Raw genomic sequence first — 10,582 nt, forward strand, 5'->3', positions numbered from 1 at the left:
CTTTTGCAATAGAGCACCTGAGTAACATCCAGCAGGCCTGGGTTCGACTCTCCGTGGGAGCCAATTAAACAAGTCTAGAATAAAAAAAATATAAAAAATAGGTTGGGGTTTGTCCGACTGACTTCGGTCGAAACATAATATCTGAAACACTTGAAACAGCTTGCAGCATGCGCTTTCAAGATGCTACGGAGTGGTGCAGAGGTCGCCGGTGTAGACCTCGTCGACGGCACGGACATCAGCAGAGACCGCGGGAGACGCGAGTCCAGGGGCGGCACGAGGGCGAGGGCAGGTCCGTCCCGCGAGCAGGAGCGCACAGCGCGCAGAGCAAGTGGCAACCCACTCCGACTGCTTGTGCCACACGTGCCAAACCTCACCTTCCTAATCCTAAACAAAGTCAGCAGTGCAGACTCACGACCTTCACACTTGCACGATATCTCCCTGTTTATCTTTTTATATATATTGACTCTGTTCATTTCTCTTATAATCCGTCTTTTTCAGCTTGTTTTTTTAGCCGGAACATTATTTTTCTCTCACAACAAATCAGTCGGAACAATGTTTCGGCTGATTTTTCAACGAAGCGAACGGGGCCATCATTATTTTGTCCTTTTATACATATTAATATTTTGTAATCTTGTATTAAATATTCTGGCTACTTGATGAACTCAAATGAAAATAATTTTAACTATAAAGTTTTAAATCTTATCAAACATTATAACTTTGGTATAAGATGTGCCTCCATACGAGATTGTTTGAAAATTTAAAAAATTAATCTCAAAACTATAAATATAAAATGTATATTTAAGACTCTAAAAGACTTGAATAAAATACTTATCTACAACAAACTTATAGATTGGGTCCGCCCGATTAACAATGTGAACATTCAAGGTGGTTTCATAATTCTAAATTTTGAATTTCAAAATCTAAAAACTTAAAACACATATTTGGGACTCTAAACAACTTCAAATAAAAAACCTTTTCAACTAGTAAATTGTATATTCTATTGACAATACATCTTTAGTGTAGAGCATGTCAACATCAGAGATTATTTAAAAATTTTAAATTTCAAATATCAAAATCCATGGACTTAAAACAATATTTTGGGAAACTATAAAGTTTCAAATCAAAATCTTCTCAAATTCAAACTTGTAGGTTGTGTCAAGAGTTACAACTTTTTTTTATATAAGGTTCGTCTTCATTTGATTTCATATGAAAAAGTTATAGTTTATTCTTGACGCAACTATTTGAGAGATGAATCTCTTAAGACCTGTTAATAGTGATTTTTAGAATGGTCATCTTAAACGATACCCACCTCTTTTAACCAATTTACAAAGGTGGACGATCTAAAGCAACCGTCTTATTGTAAATTACTAATGATTAACAGAGGCAAACACCTTAGGATGCTCGCCTTTATAAATGATTAACAGAGACAGGTGTTTGCCTGGAGGCTGCTTGACCATTTATAGGGGCAGTCCCTAGATATGCCCGCATCTGTTAATCAGAGAGGTTGTCTTCTAAAATCACTTTGCTAGTAGTGAAGATTTGTTGTAACAAACGAAGCAATAGTTAGTTATGATTGACAAATTCATCCACAAATATCAAATCATTTACTACGGGTGTTTTGGATCTATTAGTCCCTACCCTATTTGGATGGAGTGGCTAATGGCCACACAAAGACCAAATTGCCCCTAATTCACACAATGTTCTCGAGGGAGTCCAACTCCTCCTTCACCACCGCTGGACCTGGAGCGTGGGCCCGCTCTTGCCCATGGCAACGCATCGACCTCCACGGTGCCGGGGAACACTGGGAGGGGAGTCCCACACACGCTTGTTGTAGCCCGCATCGCCGAGGGCAGCCACGCTACGCGCACGCGGGCAGGACGCTGCGCCCTGGCCCGCGAGTGCATTAATGAGGGGTAGGGGTGTCTTTTTTTTTTGCTAGTTTAGTCCCTTTTAATCACCCCAAAAGATTAATGGACTAATTAGTTTAGTCACACTGTTTGGGTCTTTAGGGGCTAAAAGGGACTAAATGGGGTCACCCCATTCAAACAGGCCCTACGTATCCATACATGGCAAATGTATGTTTGTCATATAATGTAGTTCCCCTAGACATATATATTAAATCAGAGCTTATTTGATGCCATATGAAGTAGTCTTACTAGATTTTTATCGTTACCATGAAGTTAGGCATGATGTTAGAGATACATTAATTTCCTTGGCATTAGTGGTGCAAGTATGTGTTCGACGGTAGCATGACGCCTATACTGAAAGAAACTAGGTAGTAATAGTACTTGCAAGACTGCTTATATAGTTATAATTTTAGATGTGTCATGTCTGGTAAATTTGGCTAACACATGCGCGAGCTATTGCACACAAGCTCATAACATGATATTTATTAAGATTTCCCCAAGGATTTTGTCGAAATGGCTGAGGCGCGAGGGCTTGTTCTTCTTTACTTTTTGTTTTTCGGGTGAGTGAAGCTGTTTTGTAACTAGATGATCTTGAGCAACAAAAGCTTGTGAACGCTCCACTTGAGAAATGCAGTTTATTCCTCTTTGACTTAGCTTTTGACTCGATCTGACCTATTTATCACCTGTATTTTGACATTTAAGGCTCTGTTCGCTTGAGCTTATCAGCCAGAATCAGCGAGTCAAAAAAATATTATTTTTCTCTCACAACAAATCAGCCATACAAATGAGTCGGAGCTAAAATAAGTTCTACCGAACAGAGCCTAAGCACATTTCCGGTAGCCATATTAGTTTGAGAGAGTGACCATGGTTAGAAACTGTGTCCAATACAGTCACGGTCCGAAACTATCCAGAATGAACACGGAAGTGTGCATAGTTGTTTGTTTCCAATTCGAAAAGGGTCACCAAGTCAGTGTCGCCGAGTTCCATAATTGAATCGTCAGCTTTTCACTAAGGCCTTGTTTGGTAGGGCTTCTTCATCGACCTCAGGAGCCATTTGGAGCTGTTTTCTGTCAAACAGGGTAAAATGAAATGGTTCCTTTGGAATACCCTAAAAACATGCTCTCACAAATCTTTGGAGTGGGATGAAGAAAAAAAATGATGGTTTCACCTAACTTTACTAGTGAACTAGAGCCTCGCCAAATGGTGCCTAATTAAGCACCACAAAAGTGGATTCGGTTAAGTTCTCATCAGAGTTATGTCAAGTCAAGATGCGTAGGCCACATCCGTGTGTGAACGGCACTAGCGTAGCGGCCATAGAGAATCTTTTCCTCGATGATTGGTGGGGCTCCCACTTTCCTCGTTGTTCCCGCGGTTGCATCGAATTAAAGTTTGCAGCAGTAGTGCAGATTGCAGAGAATCTCGGTGCTTTCTCCTCTTTTCCCTGTTCCCATTCATGAAGTTTGAAGCGACGCAGGGCAGAGCGCGCGCCCTTCTCAACCTGTTATGTTCACACGCCCAAGGTAAGGCCCCGTTCAGTTGTCAAAAAATTTTGCATAGTAACTGTCACATCGAATCTTACGGTACATGTATGGAGTACTAAATGTAGACGAAAAAAAAACTAATTACACAGTTGCTCGAGAAATCACGAGACGAAACTTTTGAACCTAATTAGTCCATAATTAGACACTAATTACTAAATACAAACGAAATGCTACAGTGAGCCAAAATCCAAAATTTTTTGGATCTAAACGCACCTTAATTAGTGGATCATATCCGTTGCAACTTGCACGGTCATTTCCAAGTATAAACTTTAGATTTAGTTAATAAAATAGTGTCATTTACTCTTCATTCTGTAATATTGTGCGTTCTAAAAAATTTAAGACAACTTAAGGGAACTCTCAAACGATGTATGTACTCATGGATTATTCTAATTAAGGAGTTTCTCCTCAAATTATTGTTTTCTTTTTAACAAACTTTTTGCCAAATCTAGACATAATCATTGCATAGAATGTACTATATTTCATTACAAAATTTTAAAGTCGTAATGCACTATATTTTAGGACGGAGGTATGTCCTATTATAAGATAGAAAAATGAGATAAGAGGTCAAGCGAATCTGAGCTATTGATTTTTCTAAATCGAAAGATTTGACAAGATAAAATACAACATTTAGGAATTATCTGTTCGCTCCTTAACGTGCCATCAACAAATGTTTTTTTGAAAAACAAAAAAGAAAATGTTACATATGTATGATGCACCTCATATAATCGCTACAGCAAATAATCATGTTTGGGCCAAGGAAAGTCATATATAATTGAATGAAGTATACATGTTTCACATTTACATATGCCACGTTAAAAATAAAGAAATTTCATCCAACCTGCACATTGAGATCCATCACATATGTGATGTCATAATAAAAAAACCTTCGCGAAAACCTCAAGAATGGATGCAGCAGATTGTTAGACGGTCATCATGGAGGTTTTCGTGTTCGGCTCTTCTTTCTTTTATTTGTGGGGTCACTCCTAACCTCCCACCCTCCCTAAGGATGCGCGGTTAGAGGTCGAGGGTTTCTCACCGGTGGAAAGACAAACAAATATAAGAAGGCATAGACGCTTGAGCGAAGGGGTCCTGTAAGGGATACAAAGGATAAATGCAGATTAATAGATCATTTAATTGCCCCAAAAAACCTTGTCTCTTACACGGGCGCCCTGGGATATTTATAGACCATACCTGGGGCCATGGTGAAATTACACTAGGGTTGGCGCAAGATAGTTTGTCACAGTCCCGCTGCCAAGGGCAGGGTGGTAATTCCTCGTACCCTAAGTTAACCACTCCAAACCCTAACTACGTCGACGGGGCCGTGCCGGTTTCACGCTGGTCCTCTTGGCAGCTTGCGTCGAACCCTCGCCCATCCCAGGACGGTTCGCTTCCCGTCAGTAGCCGTGCCTCCCTTGGAACACTCCGCGGCCTCCAAATCAGCACCTCGTGCGAAGATACCTGAAATGAGGGACAACTGGCAAAGAACACCCTCGCCGCGGGGGTTAACGTCAGTCACAGGACCGGTTAATTGATCCAAGGCGGGGGTCGTGGGCCAGAGCCGCCTTCCCCCAACATTATTGTAGTTTGAAGTCTTGTTGATTTGGAGCCTATGTACGTGTTTGGGATTGTAACTATTGTACTTTATCCCTTTGGAAAGTAGAAGTTGGAACCTTGTTTCATTATCTAAAATAAATAAATGTCAGGTTTCAATAAAAAATTTATACCCACCATGCACGTCCGCCATGTATAAGATCCATTCATATGCAGATCTATTTTTTTAGATCTAATAAAATATTTTACATGTTTCTCCTGTCTTCCAAAATAAAAAGAACATATAAAATATATTTCTTCAAAATAAGAGACCAAAATTTTAAGCTCTACTTATAGACTAGCACTCAATATTTTTATATTCCCTTCATCTGGAAAAAATAAAGATAGTACTATGTCAAAGTATCTTGAATTTGACAAAACTTTATATAAATATTGTTAATATAGGAAAAAATAAATATCCTAATACTATGATCCTTCAACAGCATACAATAATTCATATAAGTGACTTTTCAAAGATTCGGCTGTGATAAAATACTATTTGAAGTTAAGAGGTGTTGAGAATAATGTCAAGAAATAATAAAATTTCTCTTAATTAAATGTAGAAAAGGTGAAATAAATTAACCAAAATCAAATAGTATATCCTTCAATCTATACAACATATTACTAATTTTACATAAAATATAATTTGTAAAATTCGATAGGAAAGAAGAAGAAGATAAATGCCGATCTGAACAACCTTGTGCACCGCAATAATTGTAACTGCTTGTTGGCTCGGCCTCAGCTCTTGCTGGAACCAGCACAAGCACCGCAAGTGAGTCAACTGTGGTCACTGCTCAGTTAATTAGCAAGTCTTCTTCCCAAGGCCCAAATGCAGAGGTCCGACATACTTTTGTTCGGCTCTCAAAAGAACATACTTTTGTTCGCATCAATCTTGATAAGCATCATCTACTATATACCTAACTAGTACCTGTGCCCTCTCCTTTCCTCTACTCGCCATCCCTCCAACGAGAGTGGCCCTCTGCAAGATTGCTTCAGGTTAGTGACTCTGACTCTGCTGTTTAATTCTGAAAGGTTTTAAGGAAGTTATTTGCGCCAGCTGGATCACCGTAGTTCTGTGTTAAATCTACCAAAATCTAACCTGGCGACTTTGTTCGGTAAAGTATTAAGTATGTATGGTCGGAGCATATATGCACATGTGGATGTTCATCACATATCGCTAGTTGTTCGTGCTCAGGTACTCTTGTGGTGCCCATCGGACATCAGTGCAAAGGAGGTCGATTCTTGATTGGTGTGGTAGAAAACAGCAAGGTGACAAACCAGTAAAACCTTTTCGTGATGCTATTTTACTACTTCCTCTATCCCAAATTATAAAACATTTTGGCATTTTTAGATTCATAATATTTGCTATGTATCTAGACATAACATATATTTAGGTGCATAGCAAAAGCTATGAATCTAGAAAAGCCAAAACGTCTTATAATTTGGAATGGAGGGAGTATATATTCTCTCATTTAGACATGTTTTTTTTCGACAAGGAGTAATGTTAAGGGGCTCTTACGTTTGTACCCTTGTGTTGTATCGAAATTGTGATTTTGCCTCTATTTTTTTTTTACTTTGTGAATTTACCCCTACTGTGCCATTCATGAAGCACCAGTTTACCCCTGCTCCATCATCCACGCCTAACGGTGTTAAACTTTGTACAAAAGGACATAAATGCCCATGCGATTTGATGCTAATGTGACCCAGAGGATACATTGCCATGGAATACCATTACAGAGGAGAAATATCTGTAAAGTCGGACTTATTCAGTTTGGGTGTTCTTATTCTCGAAATAGTGACAGGACTGAAGAGGGACCTCAATATTCAAGACATTTCTTCTAAGTTGCTAATTGATAATGTAAGCAATGCTTTAGTATAAACAATTTAGTCTCTATTCAGGACTGTCATTATTCAGTCTAATGCTTTACTTTACAATTTCATTATCTAATTTTTCTAATTCACACAAGTATCTAAAAATTGGACAAAAATGTCGCATATAGAATCAAAGTATCCATCACTGGAAGAACAACACATGCTACAAGTAAAAAGATGCATTGAACTTGGTTTAAACTGCGTGGAGACGGATCCAAAGAAAAGGCCTACTGTAGGATCAATAATTGGTAAACTCGAAGGTAAAGGAACTGGTTCATAAAACCATTTATTCATTTCAGGATTTAAGGATTTAATCTAGAGGCTTTGTCGAAACATAGTGATAATTTCACTGCTGTCGTAATCTCTACCTCTAGAGTAAAATATGCATTCTCTTGTTTAAAATGGAATATGTTCAAGCAGAAATCAGTCATGAAGCTAGCATACACAAATTCATGGAGAAGAAGCTGCAACTGATAACTGAGTTCCCAAGGGAACCAAAGCTACACTTTGTAGAGGAAATCACATGGAACTTTGCCAATGAACGTGAAATTGGTAAAGGTTCTTTTGGGGTAGTTTATAAGGTATATTTTAATTGCCATCACCATCAATTTGAGAAAAAATATGGGAGAAGCTATCTGAATATTTTTCTGTACTAATGATATTAATTAATCAGGGAATTTTTCAAAATGGAGAAGTTGTTGCGGTAAAAAAGTTTTTGGTAGTTCCAGAAATCAATCTGGATAAGCAATTTATGAATGAAGTATTTAGTCTGATTGATCTTAATCATAGAAATATAGTGAAGCTAATCGGGTATTGTTATGAAATACATAAGAAACTGGTGGAATCCCATGGAAGATATGTTTTTGCTGACACACAAGAAAGGATACTCTGCTATGAGTATTTGCCTAGGGGAAGCCTTGACAAGTATTTTTACGGTATTCTACTTTATCTCATTCTCTCTCTGATTTTAGTGGAATACTGGCTTCTGTTATATCAAACACGAATTAACAGTCATAGGCAGATTTATTTAACAAGTTGTTCAGACACCAGGGAAAAATATACTTCTGCTCCTTACGCTTAGATGACAACGATCAGTTAAATTTAAACTTAAGGTGTGCCCTAGATATTTACTGAACCCATCACAAAATATAGTGCAATTTAGTATGAGACTATAAAGGTATCATATTAGATTTCCTTAAATATGTCCATATATCTTGAGGATGGATCCAAACTTATAGTAGTAACTTTCATTCAAAGTGTTTTAGTTTTCTAATAATAATGCAAAATTATGAGTGCTACACAAATATACAACTTTCTCTAGGTTTTGACTTACTGATTTGTCTATTTCTACAGGTGCATCTCATGAGCTTAACTGGAGCATCAGCTTCAAAATAATACAGGGGATTTGTCAGGGTTTATAGTTCTTACATGAATTGCAAAGACTCATAATTCACATGGATCTGAAACCTGCCAATATATTGTTGGATGATAATTTAATGCCCAAAATTGCCGATTTTTGTTTATCAAGGCTTTTTGGTGAAGAGCAAACACGTACTGTCGGGGGCCGATACTAGGGTACCCAAAGAAGAGCTAATAACCATCAACATTGATTCATTCGAGCAGTCAAGAGCGTGACTACAGCTCCAACCGACTCCCGGGAGCGCAAGCTCTGCCTTGCCTGACCCCTGAGGGCGAACTCTGCCTCGCTCGACCCTCGAGGATTGGCTCCGCCTTGCCCGACACCGAGGCCACGGGCTTCGCCTCGCCCGACCTCTGAGGGCGGACTCCGCCTCGCCCGACCCCTGAGGGTTGGCTCCGCCTCGCCCGACACCGAGGCCGCGGCCTTCGCCTCGTCCGACCTCTGAGGGTTGGCTCCGCCTCGCCCGACACCGAGGCCGTGAGCTCCGTCTCGCCCGACCTCTAAGGGTGGACTCCGCCTCGCCCGACCCCTGAGGGTTGGCTCCGCCTCGCCCGACCTTTAAGGGCTGGCTCTGCCTTGCTAGACACCGAGGCCGTGGGCTCCGCCACGTTCGACCTCTAAGGACTAGCTCCGCCTCGCCCGACCCTTGGTTGGCTCCGCGTCGCCCGACACCGAGGCCACGGGCTCCGCCTCGCCCGATCTCTGAGGGTTGGCTCCGCCTCGCCCGGCACCAAGGGGGGACTCCGCCTCGCCCGACCCCGAGGCCGGGGGATCCGTCTTGCCCGACGGAGACCCATACCATCGCCAACCACTCTAGGTCCAAGCGAATGGGCCTGGGTCAAAGCTCTGACACTAGGGAGGTGACCGGCACGCCCCGATATAACCCGTGGCCATGACGGGCCATACCTAATGATTCACATCAGGAACAACGTCGGGCGTACCGGTGCTGTTCTGCCTAACCCTCATACGAACACTGACAGGCGTGTCAGTTCACCACGACATCCGTCGGGATGGAGTGGAGCACCACGATCGGGAGACGACGCCTGCGCATGGCGCAAGTGACGGACAGGGCCACGACGTGGAGCTATCCCTGTTGACGTCTACAAGGTTGGCGGGACCCGCATGAGGGAAAAGAAGGACCAAATGATCCTGGAGGACTTCCTCTCCTCCTCATTCTCCTCTTTTCCCTCTGCTGTAACCCATGTTTTTCCTTGGCCTATAAAAGGGAAAGCAGGGCATCCCATGAAGGGGACTCGAACCCGATCAACTCGAGCGCATCGAACCCATCGAACCCTGTAACCGATTAGAACACAAGCACACAGCTGAGCAACAACCGAGCTCTCAGCACTCATTCGCTCCTTTCACCAGAGACTTGGGACCTGTCCCTCTCTCGACCATTTGTAACCTCTACTGCAAACTTTTAGTGCTAGTAACACGAGCAGCAGCAATGGACTGGACGTAGGGATATTCTGCTCGAACCAATATAAACCTCGTGTCCTCTTAGCACACTATCCGAGCTAGACAACAATATTAGAAATTTACTAGTCGGTGGCAACTCGAAACACCAATAGTTGGCACGCTAGATAGGGGTCTTTTGCGCATCTCGACGTACACACCAGGCCTTGAATGGCTAGTCACAACGTCAGCTGGGTCTCGGGCGCATATGTGCGCTTCGGGGACCTGGACTTCATCGTCACGACGGAGGGAGAGCCAGCGCTAGCTCCCGCAGCCGTCCAACCACTCCACTCCACTAGCCTCGACACGATCGTCGAGGCGCTTGTGGAGCTACAGCTGCATGCACCGGAGGCCCATGCCCCTAGGAGCGACTAGCTCCTCTGCTTCGACTACGGGAGGTTAGAGCTCCAGCTCGGCGCCTTCCTAGGACCCCGACCATCCTGGAAGGACCTGCGCCACCTCACCTTCTTGTTTGCCAACATCATGGCGTAGCTTGCCGGAGGAGAGCCCCTCTCCCTAGAATACCTCATTCGGAGCGCCCCTACAGCGCTCCCATTCGGTCTCCGCAACGCCGCAGAGACCATTGACCACCTTGTGGTGCAACACATGCCTCCATTCCCCATGAACAACGAGTTCGTGGGGATGACCGAATATGTCGTGGAATCTTCCCACGACCTCCTCATAGGAGAGTTGGAGTCGCCCTCCAGCTCTGACTCCAATAGGGGAAGCCATCACCCCTCTCATGAATGTTTTATGGCAGGTACCCCCGAGGGACACGTCGAAAGCATTCGTGAGGA

The 10,582-nt window shown here is 42.4% G+C and overlaps 1 protein-coding gene across 1 annotated transcript; it reads left to right on the forward strand.

The window, feature by feature from the left end:
• Positions 1-180: 180 nt before the first annotated feature.
• Positions 181-8,052, forward strand: LOC136488741 (uncharacterized). Its single transcript, XM_066485568.1, has 5 exons — positions 181-289; positions 6,748-6,900; positions 7,006-7,170; positions 7,331-7,491; positions 7,584-8,052. The coding sequence occupies exons 1-5, from the start codon at positions 181-183 to the stop codon at positions 7,989-7,991; spliced, it is 996 nt and encodes a 331-aa protein (XP_066341665.1). The 3' UTR covers positions 7,992-8,052.
• Positions 8,053-10,582: the final 2,530 nt, after the last annotated feature.

Source organism: Miscanthus floridulus, chromosome 10, assembly GCF_019320115.1.
Source record: "Miscanthus floridulus cultivar M001 chromosome 10, ASM1932011v1, whole genome shotgun sequence".
NCBI classification, from domain to species: domain Eukaryota; kingdom Viridiplantae; phylum Streptophyta; class Magnoliopsida; order Poales; family Poaceae; genus Miscanthus; species Miscanthus floridulus.

Bases quoted from the DNA above. Each gene is read 5' to 3' on its own strand.
- LOC136488741 (XM_066485568.1), top strand. From the start codon at position 181: ATGCTACGGAGTGGTGCAGAGGTCGCCGGTGTAGACCTCGTCGACGGC. The intron at 290-6,747 runs GTCCGTCCCGCG...TGTGACCCAGAG, and splicing joins CGGCACGAGGGCGAGGGCAG to GATACATTGCCATGGAATAC. The intron at 6,901-7,005 runs GCAATGCTTTAG...AATTCACACAAG, and splicing joins GTTGCTAATTGATAATGTAA to TATCTAAAAATTGGACAAAA.